The following is a 22,766-nucleotide window of genomic DNA, read 5'->3' on the forward strand; positions in this document are numbered from 1 at the left end:
TGGTTTTATAAGCATTTTACATAATATTTTCATTTTTTACATGAATAACATAATAACTTTACATACTTTTAACAGTAACATTTTTAAAATTTTTTCTTAATAATTCTTTAAATAAGTACACATGACTGTTTTTAACTTACAACTTTTTCAAAGTTTTACATAAACATACTACATGATTGCTCACATTAATCGTAATATCATGAGATTTGATCAAAAGCTCACCAAGTTTCACATTTTATTTACACATTTATCCCATATGACATCATTAGTTCCTCATTTGTTTTGCTCTTTTTTTATCATTTTTTTTTATATTTTTCCTTTTTTTTTTACACACATTCTACATTTTTAAAAATGTTAAAGTAATATAATTCCAAGATTATTTATTTACAATATCTTTATTAGCAAGAAAAACTGACTGTTTTTTTTTATTTTGAATAAAAAAGATACAAAGAACTATTTAAAATTAATCTTAGAATTGAATTGGAAATATTGTTATTGATTTTTTTTTAAATTTTTATTGCTGAAATCTAACAAGTCCATTTCAAAATAACCAGCCTTGTTAGTATTCCGATTTTTTTGTTAAATTTCATTTTCTGTTTGTCCACATAAGTTATATAAAAATGGGTGTGTATGTGGAATGTGTGTTTTTTCTTTATAATTTTTTTGAAGTCTTAGTGCTTGTTTTTCTTAATCTTTCTGTTTGTTTTTATGGTGTGTGTTCATTAGGCTGTTTTTTTTTTTTTTATTTAGTTGAATTTTTTAAAAGTGCTGATATTCTTTTCTCTGTTTGATTTTTTCAGTTACCGTAGTATAAATGCATATTAATTATTGGAATGTTTTTTTGGGTAATTTTCTAGAAGGTTAAGAGATTCTTTGCCAGTGGTTTTCCCTTAAATATGCACCCTCTTTAGGACAAATATGGAGATAGCAAAAAATGTGTCTTTTCTTATCTTCCTAAAATTTTAAACCTCTACATGGCATGTTAAACTGAGTTTCTATTATTCTTAGAAGTTCTATAAAAATTAAGACTGAAATTTCATATTTGTTTAAAAGTTAAATTACACTTCTTCATAGAGACACAGATTTCTTGCAACAAATAGAGTTAATTTTTAAAGCACAAACTCAACCAATTTGCATTTTAAATTTAAGAAGAATTTTTACTACAAGATTTTGAAGACAAAAGGAAAGTTATATTTGTGTTGACATGAGTTTGTTAACTATTCATTTGGTGGAATGGTCATGTGTTCTGTCGGGTTTTCATGCATGACCTTTTTGCTGGAAACGGAAGATGCAAATTGTGTACATGTATCACTTTTCCTGCTAAGAATGTTAATAACTTTCTCCTGTTGTTTTAAATAGGTATTTTGATGTTGAATATTTTGAACCATCTCTGCTCTTTTCTCCTTAGAAAGGGAACTTAATGTGTCTATAATGTTGGTTTGTTGCAGTTTCATCAATTTCCTTTGTAGATTGTACTGTTCAATCATACATCCTGGGTACTCTAACCCCTAAAAAAGTTAAAAAAAAGTATGTAAACAAGATACAGTTATCAATTTTGTACATATAATTCAAATTCCAACATTCCAACGTAAAAGTGTATAACGTTCATAATAATCTACAGAATAAACATTTCTTTAGATATGGAAGTGATAACATTATTGTTTGGGTTTTGTTAGAATTATCAATGAATCAAGTGAATAGTTGAAAGATTCAGGAATTTTTGACAAGTTTAAACTAGTCAAAGTTTTGATTCATTTGAATTGAGAGAAAGCGAATAAAGGATCATAATCAGACCTTAATAGTAGCTACATTATTAGGAATCAGTATCATAAAACTATGCCTACAGTGTTTTGGTTTATTTCTTGCATACTTATTGCATACTTATTCAACACATTTTTGGTTTTTTTTCACACTGAATTTAAACTAAGCAAGCCACACTAATTGTATATTTATGAAGATATTTTCTTTGGTACCAATTTCAGTGAATTGAGGAAAACTTATAAATTCGTGGAAATTCAATTTGTGGTTTGGCATATTCTGCATATATTCCTATACAAATTAAGTAATTTATTGAACACTTAAATTTATGGTTCCAGGGAAATGCCCCAAAATTGGTATCCAACAAATAATAACAGTGTTCTAGCCAGAATTTGAAAAGGTCAATTTTATGCGTAAATGTCATTGAAAAAAAGACAATTATTTATACTGATTATCTTAATCAATTAGCACATAACTTTTATTAATATTATGCATTCTTGTAAATTCAAGTTTCAGTTAAAATGGAGTTATATATTTCAATACTTTTGGCACAATTTTATATAGTTGACATCATAAATTTATATATATATGTAGGACTCTAAAGTGTGATGGTACTCTAAAGTGCGATGGTCACGCTAAAGTGCGATGGTTGTTTGTTCGCTAAAGTACGATGGTATATACGCTAAAGTGCGATGGACCAAAGGGTAAGGTTCTAGGGCTTTACAAAGAAAAACAGTTGAAGAACACTCAATGCAACGATAGTCCTTTTGTATAATCTTAAGTATTATAATCTAGTACATTGATGTGAAAGGCAGTATAATTTAACAGTAGTCTTAAGTGAATGATTCTCAAAAACCGACCACGCGATAATTGCTAAAAAGGTAATTTAGGTGTAACAGAATACTGTATATTTCTGGTAAGTGAATTTTGGACAACTCGTGCGTTTTAATATTGTTATAATTGGTGTAGGTTGCCGTACACAGTCTATCGCTTATTGGAACACATCCCCTTGCAATCGTCCTTTTTCGATTATTGTCGGAATATGTAACATTTATTTGTTTAATTTAAATGAGAGAGAAAGGCGATGTTTGCTGAGCTTAATTTTCTCCTTTTTTGTAGCGACTACACATTCATGTTATATTTTCCGGCAATGTACAACCTAATGTTTTAGCCGGTAATTTATAACTTACGCATGCAAATATTTACCTTTATATTGCACACGTTAATTTTCTATAAAAGCAACATTTTAACGGGAACCACAAAATGAACTGCAACATAAATTATGTTTTAAAATCATCCGTTCTTTTCCAATAAAAGCAGGATACAGGATATATTTGTGAATACTACTTGTATCTATAGGGCCTAAAGTAAAACGGTAGACTGCAGGATACAAGTTCTTCTTCCAGCTACCAAAATAAAACACCTTTGCTTTAGCCGACAAAGCACGGTAAGGTTTAAATAAATTAAGTTTTTAATATTTGGTTGAAATTTCTTAATCAAATATTTGTAATTTGTCTTCCGGGGTGTTTATTTTTAGTTTGTATAAACGACTGATAACGTCATAATCCAAATACATTTCTAACGTCTATATTTTCGCGGACCATCGGACTTTAGCGTATGGAAGCATCGCACTTTAGCGTAGACCATCGCACTTTAGCGTGACCATGGCACTTAAGTGTCCCCATCGCACTTTAGAGTCCGACAAATATTGTTATAACATTTAATCTTCCGGCGTGTTCAACTTTTAGTTGGTATCGCACTTTAGCGTAGATCATCGAATACTGCTTCTAGTTTGTATAAACGACTAAACGTCATAATCAAACTACGTATTTACGTCTAAATGTTCCCGGACCATCGCACTTTAGCGTATGGAACCATTGTACTTTAGCGTAGACCATCGCACTTTAGCATGACCATCGTACTTTAGCGTTCTCATCGCACTTTAGAGTCCTACATATATATATGGTCATGATCCTGAAACCCTTTAAGGAAGCTGTTTCCTTCATTTTATACTGTAGTTGCTGTTACAATAACATTCTTACCAAGAATGTAAACAGATATTTTGATTTTTTAATAATTCATTGCACTTGATAGATAACTTAATGGAAGTAAAGATGCAAAATATAATTTTCCAAATATTAATTTTTGAAGTGTATTCAAGTGAAAATAATTTAAATTAATATTCTAATATGCATTTGCATTAAATTAATTTTATATTTAATCCTTTTACGAAAAGAAACATAAATTTAAGAAATATATAATGTGAACAGGTAATAAATAAGGGGAAGTAACTCATTTTGTTGATATACACAAATTATGTATGACCTAAAGCTAAGGTAATTGGTGTGTGTTTGACACCAAAGCTGTCAGGAGAAGCCATGCACTTAATGGGTTACTTAATTTGACAGTTTGCACAGGTAGCTGAACTTCCTGTTCATAGAATAATACGAATTTACTGGTATTTCAAAGGCAGAAATCGAAGATTTTTCTGCGAATAAAACGGCAGGGTGCCTGAGGGACGGCAGAAAAAAAGCACAGGCGTCAATAATAAAAAGGGCGGGTGCTGCACCCTGTTCAAACTTTGTAGCAACGAATAATGAATCTCACAGTAGCACATATTTTTATTTTTGAGACAACTATAATCTTCAGTTACCTGTAGTAACTCTTTTCTTCTTGGAATTGCAGATGAATTCATGTCAATATCCTGCACACTCACTGCCTTTGATTTCTCTCTTTCTTTAATATAACCTTAAATTAAAGTATAAAGGGGGTTGCTTTTTATTTCAAAAAACTTAAACAGTTGTTACATACAGAAAAGAGATGAAAATATAATTACTCATAGGCATTCTTTTCAAGTGTAAACTTAACATAAGTCCATGTTATTTTTTTACCACATGCAGATTAAGTGACCTTAAAAGATTTTTTAAAACAATAAAATAGACACTTGTCAAATTTTCTTGACTCTTTTGAAGAGTTATAACTTTACAACCATAATCCTACATCAGCACTTCTTCACACAATTTTCAAGATGAGACAGGAAAGAGAGTTACAGTTAACAAAAAGAGTTATCCCTCTTTGTACTGGCTCTCTCCCCTCATGTATATAGATCTATAAAGTTCATTTTTCTATAATAAATTGAACTCCATCTGGTGAACCAACAACTGTGTGAATCTGCAATTTTATTTACTATGCTCAACATGTTTCACCTGCAAGGCAGGTATCATCGGGACAATTTAAATATTTTTTTATAATGATTATTCTTATCAATTTTTAAATATTCAAAACAATCAGTGTCTTAGATTACATGTGTATTTATGTAGATATTGTTAGAACTGTGACTTGTATTGATTTATATACACTTAGTTGGTCCTTAAATTAGGAATGAAGAAATTTGATTTGACTTCTTCAAGCCTATTATTTCTGCAAAAATATTTCAAATAATTGAGAATTTACTTCATAAAAAGTTTTAAAGTTCAATAATACTCTTTAAACCCCATGGAGTTTTATCCATTTGTTTAACATGAAATACTTACGATATATTTCACTGTTGGTTTCTCCACCTTCTGCTCCATATACCTGTGTACCATTTTTCCTCATACATCCAAGTTGGTTTGATATATCTATAATTGACAGAAAATAATGAAGAAACAGCATTACTGATTATAAATAAATATTAACTCAAATCAATTTTATACTAGTTCACAATATCCCTTAAACTTTAAAACTTATCAATGTAATTATTCTCTATAACTATCTTCTGACTTCTGAAATATCATCTTCTCAAAATAAAAAGCCTCCAAAGATGAAATATAATTTCCCCTACCCGATATAACATTTACATTAGATGAGTTTTTATGTATATTGGACAAGTGTTTAAAAGTTGTTCCTTATGTAGTCAGAAATTTCCATCTTAAATCTGCCTTTATTTATAATTTAATAATAATTTCAATGTAAAGAGTGCCCTTAAAGTGGATCCCTTCACACAAAGGATACACTTAAAGTGTAGCTAACTTCCCTTAGAGTGCCCTCCGATAAAAAATTGACCTGCACTATTCATGCTATTCAAAAGCTGCAGGAAACACCATTTAAAAAATCCACTTCTCCTAACCTTAATAACTGAACATCTTTAGATTTAAACAAGCCATCATACGTAATAAAGACCATGGCATATCAGCAAAAGGACAATCACAATTTAGAGTGGGTGTACCACTTCAACGTGAACATAACACTTCAGCAACCCCATCACCCCTGAGTCACAAGTTTGCTAAACAAAATAATATTGACTGTCTTACCCTTTTCTAGACATTGTTTAATATCCAGTAAGGTCATTCTTTCATCAGGATCATGGTCCAGCAATTTTAAGATGATATGCCTTGTGCTACCTTGGATCACTTCTGGAATCTCAATTTCTTTTAGTCGCAAGCCCTTTATAATTGGTTCTTTCTGTTGCTCTGTTGTGTTTTGTGGAAATGGATGTATAAGCTCAAACAAGATGAATCCTAAGCTGTAAAGATCCACTCTCTTGTCATATCTGCGACTGATTAACTCTGGTGCACTGTATGGTAATGTGCCTATGTAATCTGTCATAACATCCTCCATTACTTTACCGCCATTCATATTTCTACACAGTCCATCTTGGTACTGAACTACATTTCTAGCACTCCCAAAATCACCAATCTTGATAATTCCATTCTTCAGGAAAATATTTTTAGGATTTAAATCTCTATGCATTACTCCTGCTTTGTGAATATATTCCAGTCCTTCTAATATTTCATTGAAAAATTTCCATTTTAATTCTTTTGACAAATCTGCATTGTCAATTCTTCGTCTTAAGGTTATATTGCAATATTCCATTTGGATCACTAATAGCTGATTTCCATCTATTGAATAGCTTTCTTCATCTTGCTGTTCACATTGAACATGTTGACCATCATCTTCTTGTTCAAACTGGATTCCATCATCTTCCTCTTCTTCTGAGTTGTCATCCTCTACATCAGCTGCAGAAACTTCCTCTGTTAATAGCCAGCTGGCATTATAACGTACTATATTTGGATGGTTGAATTGGCAAAAGACTTTAGCTTCTTTTGATATCAATTCTCGATCTTTGCTATGATGGGGGATTACTTTGAGAGCATAAAAGTTGTTATCAACCTTATGTTGGCATTTAAAGACTGCTCCAAATCCTCCTTGGCCAAGTTCTGAAAGCACATCAAAATCTTTTTGAATCCTTGCATTATTGGCAAATTCTTCATGTGTTGGCAAATTCAAGCTCTGACTGCTGCTTTGGGAATCAGTTTTGTTAGAGTTGTAAGTTCCGTTGTTAGAACTGTCACCATTGGACATTGACTCTACAAAGAAAACAATATACATGTAAAGTTGAAAATATGTCTTAATAAGAAAAGGAATAAGAATAGTTTTATTTGTCAATCAAGACACCCATGAAGAGTGTGTTGGTGGTGAAAACCACAGGGTAGTGATATGCGTCTAGTGCATTTATGCCGCTGACTAGCATTGTATGTGAAAAGAGAGCCGAGTGCGTCAGTCTCTCCTGTCAGTACATAGCCTCTACACTACCAAGACTCCATTGGTGCCTCCTCGTGGTAACACACAGATACTGGTCTCATTCGATGCCAGGCTTAACTGATGGAGATCGGGGAGCAACAAGGGCCCTGTAGATGCAGTGTGTATGCCCATCGGCGTGTGGATATGCCCTAGCACTCATTAACCTTGTCCCAGCTATGGGTAAATAGCCAGTCAGATGGGGGTTGATAGCCCAGGAAGGCAATCCATCTAGGAGAGACAACTCTGATACCAATCCGGGTAGATCTTTGCTCGTAAGCCTAGGCCGGCATTCGATCTAGGGGAATGGAACCTCAACTACAAATCCACTGGCCCTCCAGGTTAGGGGGTTGAGCACAAGACTAACTATCTCGTCTCATAAAATCAAAGTGCTGGATAGCACCTGTGGAAAGTTTGTAACTGTAGATTGTAATATTTCAAATAGATAGTGTGTAGATTGCATGGTTACCTTTTTTTCCTACTTAAAAAAGAAAAAACTTTATCAAGAAATAATTGTAACAGGATGCTGCTACGAAGTCTCCCAAACAAAGCTCTCAAAATTAGTCATTCCCACAGGTCGCCTGACATTAAGCAAAGTCCAATACAAATTGGTCCGGTCTAGTAAAGTGATATTCATGATTTGGGGGTGGGGATCTAGACAGTTTACAAGTTCTCAAACAGGCAGGAGGTAGGGTAAGAGTGGCCCTAGGGGACTAGCCTTTTATTTCATCTGATTTGTTTTATTATTCCGTACAAGAATATATGTTGTTTCAGTGTGGGGATTTCAACAGTTTTCAAGTTTTCGAAAAGGGGGTGGATCTTGACTGTTTACAAGTTCTCAAAACAGGATGGGGTGGGGTTACACCGAGGGACTTAATTATATTTCACTTTATTCGTTTTATTGTCCAATACAAGAATATTTATGATTAAGGGTTGGGGATCTCAACCGTTTACAAGTTCTCAAACATGAGGGGTTGGGGATGACTCAGAGGTACTCCCACTATATTTCATTGGTTTTGTTTTGTTGCCCCATAAAATAGAATATATATGGTTTAGGGGTGATCATCTCGACCGTATAAGTTTTCCAAAAAAAGTTGGTTGGGTCACCCCTGTGGACTTCTTCTATATTTCATTTTGATTTATTTTATTTTCTCATACAAAAATATATATGGTTTGTGGGTGTGGACCTCAGCCGTTTACAAGTTCTCAAACAACAAGGGGATGGGAGTGACCCCTAGGGACTCGCCTTCTTTTGAATTTGATTTGTTTTATTGTCCAGTACAAGAATATATATGGTTTAGGGGAGGGAATCTTGACCATTTCCAAGTTGTCAAACAACAGGGGGTGGGTCTGACCCAAAGGGACTCCCACTTTATTTCATTGAATTTGTTTTGTTGCCCTATACAAAAATAGATATGGTTTAGGGGTGGGGATCTCGACCGTTTACAAGTTCTCAGACATGAGGGGGTGGGGCTGACCCAAAGGGACTCCCACTTTATTTCATTTGATTTGTTTTGTTGCCCTATACAAAAATATATATGATTTAGGGGTGGGGATCTCAACCGTTTACAAGTTCTCAGACATGAGGGGGTGGGGCTGACCCAAAGGGACTCCCACTTTATTTCATTGAATTTGTTTTGTTGCCTTATACAAAAATATATATGGTTTAGGGGTGGGGATCTCGACCGTTTACAAGTTCTCAGACATGAGGGGGTGGGGCTGACCCAAAGGGACACCCACTTCATTTCATTTGATTTGTTTTGTTGTCCTATACAAAAATATATATGGTTTAGGGGTGGGGATCTCGACCGTTTACAAGTTCTCAGACATGAGGGGGTGGGGCTGACCCAAAGGGACTCCCACTTTATTTCATTGAATTTGTTTTGTTGCCCTATACAAAAATATATATGGTTTAGGGGTGGGGATCTAGACAGTTTCTAAGTTCCCAGACATGAGGGGTTGGGGCTGACCCAAAGGGACACCCACTTTATTTCATTTGATTTGTTTTGTTGCCACATACAAAAATACATATGGTTTATGGGTGGGGTGACTGACCCCTCTGGAGTTCCTCTATATTTCATTTGATATATTTCATTGTCCCATACAATAATATATATGGTATATTGGTTGAAGTCTCAACTGTTAATAAGTTCTCAAAAAACCAGGGGGTGAGAGTGACCTCAGGGGACTCGCCTTTTATTTCATCTGATTTGTTTTATTGTAACATATAAAGAACATATAATGTTTAGGAGTGGCGATCTGACTGTTTTTAAGTATTCAAACATGAGGGGTTAGGTGGGGTGAGACCATGGACTCAACCTAAATTTAATTAATTTGATTTGTTTTATGGTCCTGTGATCATTACTGAAAACCATGTGTGTCTGTCACTTACTGTTTTCTTCAAGTTTATAATTTATTATTGTTATTGAAAATTAAAAAAAAAATCCCTTATGGTTCTTTAGTAAATTCCTCCCTTCTGTTGGCCCCTCAAAATACAACTAAATAGACCCCAAGGAGAAAAATAATAAGAAATGAGCAAAAACTTTGTTTAGGAGTCTTAATAGCAATTAGTATAATTACGATTTTTGTTATAGTCCGATTTCTTATGCCGAATATGTAAAAGGCCGAGTTTATTATAGTCCGAGTTTGTTGTGGGCCGAGATCAGATGAGATACCATGATTCTTCCGATACTCTCGGGCTTTTACTTATTGAATAGAAATTTGTAAAAATCGTAGTTTAAAGCGACGAAAAATGTTCATTCATGAAATATTTTAAACACGCTATTAATTTTCTCTTCAACCGGAGGAAGGTAGGAAACCTTTGAAACCGGGATTGTAGTACTCCCGTTTGGAGGCACACATATATGGATCTGACGCATTTCTGAAGAATACCGATAAAATCATAACGTAGAAACTGCTGTCTCGTGTGTGTATTGATTTTACTTTCCGCGTAGCGCAGATCCGCGAAGTAGTTTTTGTTCGTCTTTCAAATGAAGTTGAATTATTTGATTTATCGATGAAAATTCAGTGCATTTTTTATTCAAGCTGTATGCTATTAAAATAGAAGAGCTCAAAATTTCAAAAGCATCTTTCTATTATTAGTTTTCAAACACCAGTACTACATTATCTAGAAGTAGGACACACTTCCTAAAGTAAGTTAGGCCGTCTCTTTTCCGGTTAGGCCGATGCCTTAAGAAAGTTTATTGCTATAGCAAGCTATAGCAAACTTTCCAAAAACTCTAGTTACGGAAACCAGATCAGTAAACATAAACAATTGCAACGGTATACCAGTGGATGCACGTTGTCAAGGCAACAGCATGAACGTTGTTAGTGAAAGCTTTCTAGAAGCTAACAACAGGAAAAGCAACCTTCTGGGGCCGAAAGAACATCTAAAGATAGGAGCATGGAACGTACGAACCATGTATGAATGTGGAAAGACTGCCCAGGTAGTTAATTATAAAGAGATGCAATCGTACAATATTGATATTCTTGGAGTAAGCGAATGCAGGTGGACTGACTGTGGATCTGTTACAACATCTACAGGTGAAACGATTATATACTCAGGTAGAAAGGATAATAAACATCACCAAGGGGTTGCTATTATCATGAACAAAAAGGCTAAAGGTGCACTCATTGAATGGTCACCAGTAGATGAGAGAATTATTGTTGCAAGATTCCATTCCAAATATGCCAAAATGACAATGATACAATGTTATGCACCAACAAATGATGCAGATGATGAAACAAAAAGAACTTTTTATGAGAAACTCCAAAGTATAACCTGCAAAACACCACGACATGACATCCTTATAGTCTTAGGTGATATGAATGCTAAAGTAGGAAATGATAACTTAGATAGAGAAAGAGTTATGGGCAAACATGGACTTGGCACTATAAACGAAAATGGAGAACTACTTGTAGATTTTTGTGGAGATAACGACCTTGTTATTGGAGGTACACTTTTTCCACACAAAAACATCCATAAAATCACATGGAACTCCCCAAATGGTCGTGACAAAAACCAGATAGATCATTTGATGATAAACGGAAGATGGAAAAACTCACTTTGTGACGTGAGAGCTATGAGAGGAGCAGACTGTGGTAGTGACCATCACTTGATTTGTGGTAAAATTAGACTGAAGCTAAGAAAAGCAGTAAAGAATAGAACCAACAAGAGGGAAATATTCGATACAGTCAAATTAAAACAACCTGAAATTCTCAAGAAATTTAAATGTAAGATCGAGCTAAGAAACAGGTTTCAAGTGTTAGAAAACCTACAAGACAACAAGCCAAGTACTGTAGAAAGTTTAGAACAGGGATGGAGTAGGATTGAAACTGTGTTTAAAGAAACATCAAGAAACACTCTAGGGCTCCGACAAAGTGAAAGGAAGAAATGGATAAGTGATGACACATGGACTAGCATTCAGCAGAGAAAAGACATAAAGACAAAATTGAACAGCACAAAATCAGAACGAATCCAAACTACCCTAAGGAAAGAATATTCAGTCAAAGACAAAGAAGTAAAACGTAAAGCAAAAGCAGATAAGGCAATATACCTAAAGACACTTGCTAAAGAAGCAGAGACAGCAGCTTCTAAAGGAGAACTTAGCACTGTTTATAAAATCACGAAAGAACTAAGTGGTAAGCACACGAGCTCCAGTGTTCCATGTAAGTCCAAGGGTGGTAAAATACTAGCCTCAGAAAGTCAACAACTGGAGAGGTGGACTGAACACTTTAAAGAAACATTGAATGCAGAACACCAGGCAGATGTTCCAGTTATAGAACAGTTTGGAATGGAACTAGACATCGATATTGGGGAAGTATCAAGGGATGAGATCAGGAAGGCAATACTTAGACTCAAGAACGGGAAGTCACCTGGCTTAGATGCAATAACAGCTGAAATGCTTAAAGCAGACATAGAAACAAGCACAACCATGTTTCATGAACTGTTTAAACATATCTGGAGGCATGACACTATTCCAAATGATTGGGCAAAGGGTCTTATAATCAAACTACTCAAGAAAGGAGACCAAAGTGACTGCAACAACTGGCGTGGTATAACTTTGCTGTCAGTACCAAGCAAGATACTACTGAGAGTACTTTTAAACAGAATAGATGATGCTATAGATGAAATTCTGAGGAAAGAGCAGGCAGGGTTTAGATCAGGTAGAGGATGTATCGACCATATTTTTACACTCAGAAATATAATAGAGCAAAGTATAGAGTGGCAAAACAAACTAGTCCTAAATTTCATTGACTTTCGTAGAGCCTTTGACAGTATTAAAAGAAGTTGCTTATGGGCCATCCTTAGGGCATATGGTGTACCTTTTAAAATAATCACCTTAATACAAGCTTTCTACAACAACTATGAATGCTGTGTATTACATAACGGTCAACAGTCAGAATGATTCCAAGTAACATCTGGAGTACGACAAGGGTGTGTAATTTCTCCTATCTTATTCATTACAGCAATAGATTGGTGTATGAGAACAACATTGGGTAATGAAATCACAGGCATCAGATGGACCATGAATTCTTTTCTTGAGGATTTAGATTTTGCAGATGATATCTGTCTACTTTCCAGCAACAGAAACAACCTGCAGAACAAAACCACCAGACTGAATGAAACAGCACAAAGTATAGGCCTGACTACTAGTATTAATGAGAAGAAGACCAAGCTCATGAACATCAGCAGTAACACAATTCAACCAGTGTACTTGGGACATAACATCATAGAAGAGGTTGAGGACTTTACATATCTTGGAAGCATGCTAAGTAACACCAATGGAACAGCAAAAGATATAAGAGCCAGAATAAGCAAAGCCAGATATGCATTCTGCCAACTACAGTCTATATGGAAGAGAAGGTCAATCAGTCTGAAAACAAAGATCAGAATATACACCAGCAATGTGAAGTCAGTCCTTCTATATGGGGCAGAATGCTGGAGAATTATCCAATCACACATGAAAAAGCTTTCCTCATTCCATAACACCTGCTTGAGGAAGATCTGTAAGATATTCTGGCCCAATACTATTTCCAACAAAGACCTGTACCACAAAACCAATCAGTGTTGTATTGAGACAGATATTTAAAGGAAGAGATGGCGTTGGATTGGCCACGTATTGAGGAAAGGAAATGAGGATATCACCAAGATTGCTTTAAGATGGACACCTGATGGTAGACGAAAAAGAGGGAGGCCAAAAGAGACCTGGCGCAGAATGATAGAATCAGAGATGAAAGACCTTGGGAAAACCTGGAAGGAGATCGAGAAGAAGGCAAAAGACAAGCAAATGTGGCAAGTACTGGTTGAGGCCTTATGTGCTGACAGGCACTAAGAGGATGAGTGAGTGAGTGACACCCATGAAGAGCAGAATAGTTAATTTAAATTATGATATATACATATGAAATTGATGTTATTGATTACAGTCAGGAAAAAAATATAACAAAAAGAAACAAAATTTATTATTGTCAAGAAATGCCTTAAAATCATATAAAATGTCCAGTGTCAGTGACCTAATTTTTGGATACAGTCTCCTTTCATGTTGTCTTTGTTATTTTGAAAACTTAAGAATTTATATCTTATAAATATAACATACATGAATCATGTATATTTGTTAATAAACTATATCAAGCATCAATATGCATGTCTTAATAGAAGATGTTAGTCAACATGGTGAACAGTCCACCCTATGTTTCTTGATTTGAATACCAGTATGCTGAAGTCAGTCGCATTTGCAGCATTTAACATGTTTAACTCAAGAAAAGTGTAAGACACTTTGATCATGCTTGAATTTATGTCATGGGAGTTACATGTATTGGTAGATCTATTATAATAATAACTTGATTTCAATGTTAAGATAATAACTGTTTCATTTAGATACCATAAACATGTATACAATATAGTTTACATGTTCAAATTTTATTTACTTTATTTTGTAGACTGTATTTAAATATTTATGTGGCTGCCATTGGAACATCAAATGAAATGGTCAATCAAATAACTTATTATGGCTTTTTGTTGTGTGAGCATGGTATGTGTTCTATACCAATACCTGAATTCCATTGACATAATAGAAATGACAATCACATCAACTTGAAACTTGGTACACATATTCATCAATGTTAATTTCTACATGTAGATACATTGTATGTACAATTAATACACTTACCTGAAGAATCATCGTCTAGGTGACAATTCCTGCCAAACTCCACATCAAAAGAGAGAGGAATCTCCTTTCTTGATGTGGAGTTTGGTAATCTTGTGTCTTCTGTGTGTTCTTTTAAACCTATAAGAAGATTGGTTCAATCAATACATAATGTGTCATATACTCCTTATCCAACTAAAAAGGGACATGTCTGTAGTGCAAATTTTATTTGTGAGGCACAGATAGTAATAATTAGTAGTTGGGCTGTTAGTTAGGGCCAATAAACATTTTAAAATAGTTATCATATTATACCTCTGTACACAATGGGTCTCATTGGGGTCTAAGCTTGTCTATGAATTGGCTGATTTTTTGTAAGCATGACATGTGAAAGTCAAACTATTTCAAACGAAGTGAAAACAGGAAACGATATCAGGCGGGACACATGAAATTAAAAGTGATATAAAAAATTATGCAATGATTTGCAGGATACAGGATTCTGACAAACAATTGTTAAGCTTCAAATGTTTTTTTTTATGGCACTGGCTACGGTTACATGGAAATGTAACAATAATAAAAATATTATTGTTACATTGGAGACTAAATGCCGGAATGCATGGTTGGGTAAGGACCTGTTTAACTACGAATGTAACAATAATTATTGAGGCTACGGTTACATTGTGTTATTTTTACATGAAAAAAAGCAATGTACGATAGGACTAGTAATATGTAATAAATAATAAAAATTGAGGACATTTATTACATACATTTATAACATACAATTTATTTACTGTAATTTTTTATTTACAATGACAATTTCTACAAATCCAGTAAGTTGTTTTTAAAGTCCGACACATTTTTGATCAACGAAATTACGTCCTCCACGGATACGTGTACATACATAATTTCTTAGTATTTAAGTTACAGTTAGCAAACTTTGCTTTTGATTATCAATTTGCGTCAAGTTATAAAGCTGTATGAAATGTATGTCTTGATATTGTTTCAGTTTCGTTTAAAACGCATCCCAAGTTTTATTTTTTTCACCATAAACAAAATTGGTCCAAAGTATAATGACAGTAATAAGAGTAGGTGTGCAGTTAAATACTTTACAGCTTTTACATTAATGCTAGCAAGACAAATCTTTGTTTGGCTTGCTTGCTTTGTTTGTATCAATGTTTGCTCAAGCATGGTAATCAAGATAGGCGGGGCTTCAGCTTGTATACATCATACTTAAATTTTATTGGACGTTATGTTGGAGGTTAAGGACACTAAATTTTAAAACATCACATGATACATATTCTCACATGTTTCCTTACCTGTAAATATACAAGACAGACAGGAATTCTACTTCGTCGAAATTATCTTCCTATTACGCCAGTTCATTTTCACAATCGTAGAAACGGAAGACAATTTTTTTCAGAGATCCAACTTAAAGACTGTCGTCAAGTACTTTTAGTAAAATAGCTATTCGAACACACCTACTTTGATTTTGTGATCCATTGGATAGGTATTTCACTTGACCCCTATATTTCATCTTTTAGTACTGTGATTTTTTTTATGTTATGAAGTCAACCTGTAGCTTTGCTATATAAAATAAAGCGAGATGATGTATCAAATACTCTTGTTTTGTACATTTTCAAGACAAAATATTCATCTCAAACACACCTTAACATAAAAAAGGTGCACTCGATTTTCTCTTTTCGATACAATTTTTGGAATATTTTCTTGAGTTGCATAATCGAAGGACAGACATGGAAATAACTGACTGAACTAATAGATCGATATGTTATAAAAACAATATTAGGTCAATTAATGTTGAAGGCCAGTTTCTCAGCCTCATACAAGAAAAAAGTTTATATTTTTCTTTCATTGACAAATTATTGTATTTTTACAGGTGAGAAAACATGTGAGAATATTTGTCATGTGATGTTTTAAAATTAAGTGTCCTTAACCTCAGACATAACGTCCAATACAATCTAAGTATGATGTATACAAGCTGAAGCCCCGCCTATCTTAATTACCATGCTTGAGCAAACACTGATACAAAGAAAGCAAGCAAGCCAAACAAAGATTTGTCTTGCTAGCATTAATGTAAAAGCTGTAAAAAAGTAAAACCATTGAACTATATTTTTCGCCTTTGACAGTCACACTCCTAATCTTGAGTAGTATCTTAATTTAAGAACATCAAAACCATTAATACATAGTAAAACTATTCAAGTTGTACACCATTTGTTGAATAATAATATTTTATTATTTATCAGTATTAAATTACAAGTATTATTTAGTACATATGAAAGAATGAAGCAATACAACTATAGAAGATTTAAGTTTAATCAATCTAGCGTACATTGCTGTTTTTCATGTAACAATAACGTAATGTAACCGTAGCCTCAGTAATCAGGGGCAGATCCAGGATTTTGGAAATGGGGGGTGAAGGTTTTAAACATCACCGAGCGGAGCGAGGCGAAATTTTTTTGGGCTAAAAAACATAAAATAACTTAGCATAAAATGCACTTTTTAAACAATTCCTGACTTGGGGCATGCATATTTTATATGAAGAGACATGTGTATTGTCGAAATGTGCATCTGGTGCAAGAAAATTGGTACCGTTAATTTTATTACTACCACTGGGTCGATGCCTCTGCTGGTGGACTATTAGTCCCAGAGGGTATCAACAGCCCAGTAGCCAGTACTTCGGCATCTCCCTCATGCAAAGCTCTGATTCCTTTCACGGATTTGAATTTGACGGATTTGGCTATCCAAATGTTTTGTTGATATGTTTAACCCAACAATATTAAGGGAAGTGAGGGGTTCCAAATTAACCAAAGGCTACGAATGAGTCTGAAATGGCAACGAATTTATAAAGGACAGTAGACAAATGGAGACATAAAGGCCACACCCAGCAGACAGGTTTCAGTCTGGTCTTGAAAAAAGTATTCAATATATCAGATCGGCCAAATAACATTGAAGTCAGACATGCAAACCCCCGGTCCCAAAAAGGACCTGTTTTTTATTCATCATGTTCAGTTCATGCTTTATAATTCTGTTGGAAATTTTCGTTTCTAATAGCAAAAAGTGGACAAGATTACTGTTTTCAATCCAGAAACGGCCATATTTTTTGTTTAAGGCAAAAATCATTCAGATTTTTTCTCTCAAATATCTCTGACTGCCTCCTCAAACAAATGGTTCGTACCTTAAACTAAAAATCTATCTAGAGCTTATACTTACTGGGGATCATTATCAGCTATGTTATTTTAAAATAGACTAGGGCGTTTGGGGTTAAACATAATTTTGGTAGATAATATTGCTGTGGATTTTTTTTTCTTCATTAGAGCGTAATAGAGTATAACTTTCTGTTTTGTGGAATTGTGAAATAGAAGTCAACACGTTCTTGCTCAATCTGTTTCGCTTTGAAGGTGTCATGATTGTCATGCTCAGCCTATGCAATGTGTAACTGTAATTTGAATTCTAAAATTACTGAGTTACGTTTTTTCGACAAACTGGTCAACTCAACCATAGCGAATCACATGCATTTGATGCGACTGTCATGCAAATGAGAGGTTAAGCTCTATAAAACCAGATTCAATCCACTGTTTTCTACATTTGTTGAAAATGCCTGTACCAAGTCAGGAATATGACAGTTGTTGTCCATTCGTTTGATGTGTTCTGTCATTTGATTTTGCCATTTGATTAGGAATTTTCCATTTTGAATTTTCACTCGGAGTTCAGTATTTTCAGTTGTGATTTTACTTTTGACATAGTCAGAAAATATCAGCAAAAATTATCTTTATGAATAATGAATTGTCGCATAAAAATTAAGTACACAGGAAATTGCAAAGTTCACGAAGTCTAGTCTGATTAATCATTTACCAAAAAAAAAAAAAAAAAAGTCCCCTCTACGCCCCCCTCTGTCATGTCTGAATCTGCCACTGGTAATTATTGTTACATTTGTAATTAATCGATTCCTCACCCAACTTTGCATTCCGGCAATTAGTTTCCAATGTAACAATAATATTTTTATTATTGTTACATTTCCATGTAACCGTAGCCAAGGATTTGTATAGTATACTATACAAATCCTTGCCGTAGCCAGTGCCTTTTTTTATTCATAACTAGCCTCCCCACTCCAAAATGAAACCCCCACAAAGGTACATGTATAATGGTTTACTTTTATAAATTGTTATTTGGATGGAGAGTTGTCTCATTGGCACTCATACCATATCTTCCTATATCTATGTACATGTTGTATATCAGATTTAATTGATATACATCTGCTTTTAGAGGCCATCTTGAAAATTCAATATTTTAATTGAACATAATATTGTTCATTTCCCAAATAAATATATATATAGGTAATATCGAGAGAAGCTCTGTGATAGTCGAGTTTGGTATATTTTTATCCCGTTATTGATAGGATTAATTATTTCAAACGCCTGTGATTTCCCTAAACTTGCTAAACTCAGTGAAAGCTAAGGCTAAAGTGAAAGTAGAAATATTTGTACATGAATTTTACTAAATAAACTCTGCAGTTAATTATAAATTAGATGAAAAAACATATAACATGGAACTTCAAAGTAGAAAATTGATAAGCTAAGAAAGAAATGTTATCATGTGTGATCGTTTTACCTTCTCCGTCTCTATCGCCTTGTTCCATATCCAGACTTCATGTTGATGCTAAATATTGAAAACGAACGAAACGAAACGTGGACAAATTAAAACGAAACGAAATGAAAAATGAAATGACAAAACGAAACGAAAATGCGTAATGATATTTACAGTTAGTTTTTGTGTAGATGACATCAAATAATGTGAATAGAGAACAGAGTTCAAATGTCCTCCAAAATGCACACATTTCAATCTACCCAAAAAAAAAAAATTTTTAAGACTAAATCATTGTTGAAGGTCGTACGGTTACCTATAGTTGTTTTAAAACACAGGCACTTTAATATCTCAGACCCCCCCCTAATATACCTAATTAATTTGTTAAAGTATATAGCATTTGTACGACTTTGCCCCCCGCAGAGCTATAGAAAAACAGTACATTAACGGGTGTTACACGGACTCTTTTTAGACGATACACGGACTCTTTTTAGTTGTTACACGGACACTTTTTATGAATAGAATCACTCGTGCATGATCAGTGAGTTCATGGGCACTTTATCTTTCAATTAGATTTGAACTTTTTGGTTCACCGACTTATTTCCCGTCTTTTTATTGAACAACATCAATATCTTTTTTTTCAAACATTTCCAGTTAATTACTATTCACATCAGTACACTAAGGGATTAGACATTTAACTTCAATAGTGGGGGGTATTTTCTCCTAAAATAGATATTTTGGTCCCAAATTATATGAGAAAAAAATTATTATGGTCAAGCAGATGACAAATTAATGTTTTGAATGATTCCTGATTTTCCAAATACCGTTAATAGTGCTCATTGGCGGATCCGGGGGTTGGAACCCCCCTTTTTTGTTGGCCGATCAATGCATTTGAATGGGGACATATAGTTGGAACCCCCCTTTTTAAAATGACTGGATCCGCCCCTGGTGCTAATTTAAACAAAAACATTTGGGTGATGGCGTTGAAAAGTAAATAGTTAATATACTCAAAAAAGAACATACCGCCCCCTTTATGAAGCAAAATATTCGGTCAATAAATGTTTTCTTAAATATATGGACATGAATAGTATTTTGGACAATGCTGAAAGTAAAGAAAGGATGATACTGACGTGAACATTTCAATAAAAAATAAGACAGGAAATAAATAAATAAAAATCAAATCTAATATCAAAAGATAAAATACCTATCAACTCACCAATGCACGATTGATCCTATAAACAAAAAGTGTTCATGTAATACACGTCCAAATAAGCAGCAAACCTAGAAGAAAATCATTCAACTTGTCATCAATTTTGGGCGGTAAGCTGCGATTGGATCATATGGTAACACGTGTTTAATCCCGATCAACACTTGCAGATCTAGAGACGAGCATGAATTAAAAAAAAAATCAAAGTATATTCCTGAATATAAATAATATTAAGACAAAATCCATTTTTTTCATAAATATTTCATTCACTAATGAAGTAGGAAATTCATTCTTTTGATACCTTTATATTGTTATCGGATTTATATCAGTGGCGGATCCATGTCTAAATCCAGAACAAAACAGGGGGGGGGGGGGTCCAACTTTATGTCCCCATTTAAATTTTAAATGCATTGATCTTCAAAAAAAAGGGTTGTTCCAACCCGCGGGACCCCCACCACTTCATATTAAATTCATGTATTTGGCAACAAACGCGCGATTTTTACGATTTTTTTAAGGGGGAATGGCGAGATTTAATGGCTCATCCTGCATTTTTTCATCAAATATAAAGATCACAGCCTGTGTATTTTAAAATGAATTAGCCCCCCTCCCCCTCCCCGCTTTCCGTTTTATTCATAAAAATCAAACATTATCTTACTTACCACTAAAATATTCCTTAATATATTACTTTTTTACGAAGTTGCATTTTAAAAAGTCTTAAATGTGTACAACATTTATATTTTACTTGAAATGGTTCTTTTTTTTTTTTATCAAATTATTAGATTCCTGATTTTCTTTCTTGAAAAAAAATCTCGGTTGAAGGGAAATGAAAAAAAAATGTGTTTATACTATAACTTACATTTACTGCTTTATGGCTATCAAAGATTCTCAAATGTTTAGTCTTGCTTAACGTATTATTACTTGAAACGTCGTACAAGTCAGATAAAAAACAAAAGTAACAAAAGAAACAGGCCGGTAACAACCAGCCGAATAGTTTTTCTGCACTTGTAGTCAGGTCAAGGTCCTCGGCTATCGCCTCGGACCTTGACCTGACTACTCGTGCAGAAAAACTATCCGGCAACGGTTGTTACCGGCCTGTTTCTTTGTTACCTTTGTATTTTATCTAATACGTATTAAAGGGGGGTCAATTAAGTGCCTGTGTTGTTAAAGGGGCACTAGCTGTCGAATTCATGTTCACCAATCTGACTCAAATCCTCATATTTGACCTTTAAACATCCTTAAACGTATATCCAAATAAAAAAGTATAAAATAAACAATTTACGATGCATAAACAGAGTCGAAATTATGTATTAGCATTTCGTGTGTATTTCAGTCTAGACACAATCTAATTACTCATCGAGGTGACCTTCCGAAGAATGCCGGCGGTTATATAACCTGTTGTTAACATACACATATATAATAGATTTTTAAATAGATAGCGAATTAATGTAATTGGATTTTTCTAGGTCTGTTTGATTCCATATTATAGGTTAAAACAACATGCATATGACATGTGAATATTCGTTTTGACCTGTATAAGAATAAGTTTTTGTGGATCGAATCAGTCAATTAAATGGTTTACCCTTATTTCGAATTCATGCGTAACTTATTGCAGGGTTAATTATAAGAGATTCAATTGAAGTCACGAGTCACATGAATACGAATTTAATGTGGTAAAAAAAATCACTTGTAAGTGAAAAATTCATTAGAAATGTTTCTTTGCTAATTTTGACAAAACTGAACCTAACTGCTTGTTAAAATCGATAATTTTATCTCGCTATATTAGTAATTTACTTTCGTTAATGATTGAACAATATAATTTTTCGTAGCTAGTGCTCCGTTAATGTCTGTGTCATATTGTCCCTTGTGGAGAATGTCCCATTGGCAAGCATTAAACATCTTATTTTTATATTTTGGAATAAATACAATGCAATTTCCACTGATCGCCAATATAACTCATTTCAATATTTCACAGGGGCATAACTTGCTCTCTTAAAAATGATTTAACAGGCACTGATTTTCAAACTTGTCTGAGACATTTGTGAATGATAATTATAATGATATTTTTTTCTTCAAAATCTGGCAAGAATTGCACACTCGAGAGCCCTAACAATAACATTTTTCATATCATTAGTATTTCTAAGGACATAACTCTTTGAAAAATTGTTGATGCACTGATTTTATAACTTGTCCAAGAATTTCCTGATAAATACTATGATATATAATCTGAACAGGTCCATTTACAACTTTCTTCATCGGTCAGTATAATCTGAACAGGTCCATATGGTGTATTGACCTCGTCTCGTTTAGGGAAACTTTTACAAAGTTCAAATGATAACACAAAAAACAGAGGATTTCTTTTTGTCGAGTATCAAGTATCGAGTAACAAAAAGTGAGTATCGAGCTATAAAAAGTGAGTATCGAGTTACAAAAAGCGAGTAGCGAGTAACAAAAAGTGAGTAGCGAGTTATAAAAAGTGAGTATCGAGTTATAAAAAGTGAGTA

The 22,766-nt window shown here is 33.9% G+C and overlaps 1 protein-coding gene across 1 annotated transcript; it reads right to left on the minus strand.

The window, feature by feature from the left end:
• Positions 1–511: 511 nt before the first annotated feature.
• Positions 512–19,231, minus strand: LOC143064326 (interferon-induced, double-stranded RNA-activated protein kinase-like). The gene is made up of 6 exons (XM_076237081.1): positions 19,086–19,231; positions 14,487–14,603; positions 6,051–7,106; positions 5,292–5,378; positions 4,412–4,506; positions 512–1,508 (listed from the first exon to the last, which is right to left on the minus strand). The coding sequence occupies exons 1-6, from the start codon at positions 19,111–19,113 to the stop codon at positions 1,218–1,220; spliced, it is 1,674 nt and encodes a 557-aa protein (XP_076093196.1). The 5' UTR covers positions 19,114–19,231; the 3' UTR covers positions 512–1,217.
• Between the last annotated feature and the right edge of the window lie 3,535 nt (positions 19,232–22,766).

This window comes from Mytilus galloprovincialis, chromosome 2 (genome assembly GCF_965363235.1).
Source record: "Mytilus galloprovincialis chromosome 2, xbMytGall1.hap1.1, whole genome shotgun sequence".
In the NCBI taxonomy this organism is placed as follows: domain Eukaryota; kingdom Metazoa; phylum Mollusca; class Bivalvia; order Mytilida; family Mytilidae; genus Mytilus; species Mytilus galloprovincialis.

Bases quoted from the DNA above. Each gene is read 5' to 3' on its own strand.
- LOC143064326 (XM_076237081.1), bottom strand. From the start codon at position 19,113: ATGGAACAAGGCGATAGAGACGGAGAAG. The intron at 14,604-19,085 runs GTAAAACGATCA...ATCTTCTTATAG, and splicing joins AGGCGATAGAGACGGAGAAG to GTTTAAAAGAACACACAGAA. The intron at 7,107-14,486 runs GTAAGTGTATTA...TTTTCTTTGTAG, and splicing joins CCTAGACGATGATTCTTCAG to AGTCAATGTCCAATGGTGAC.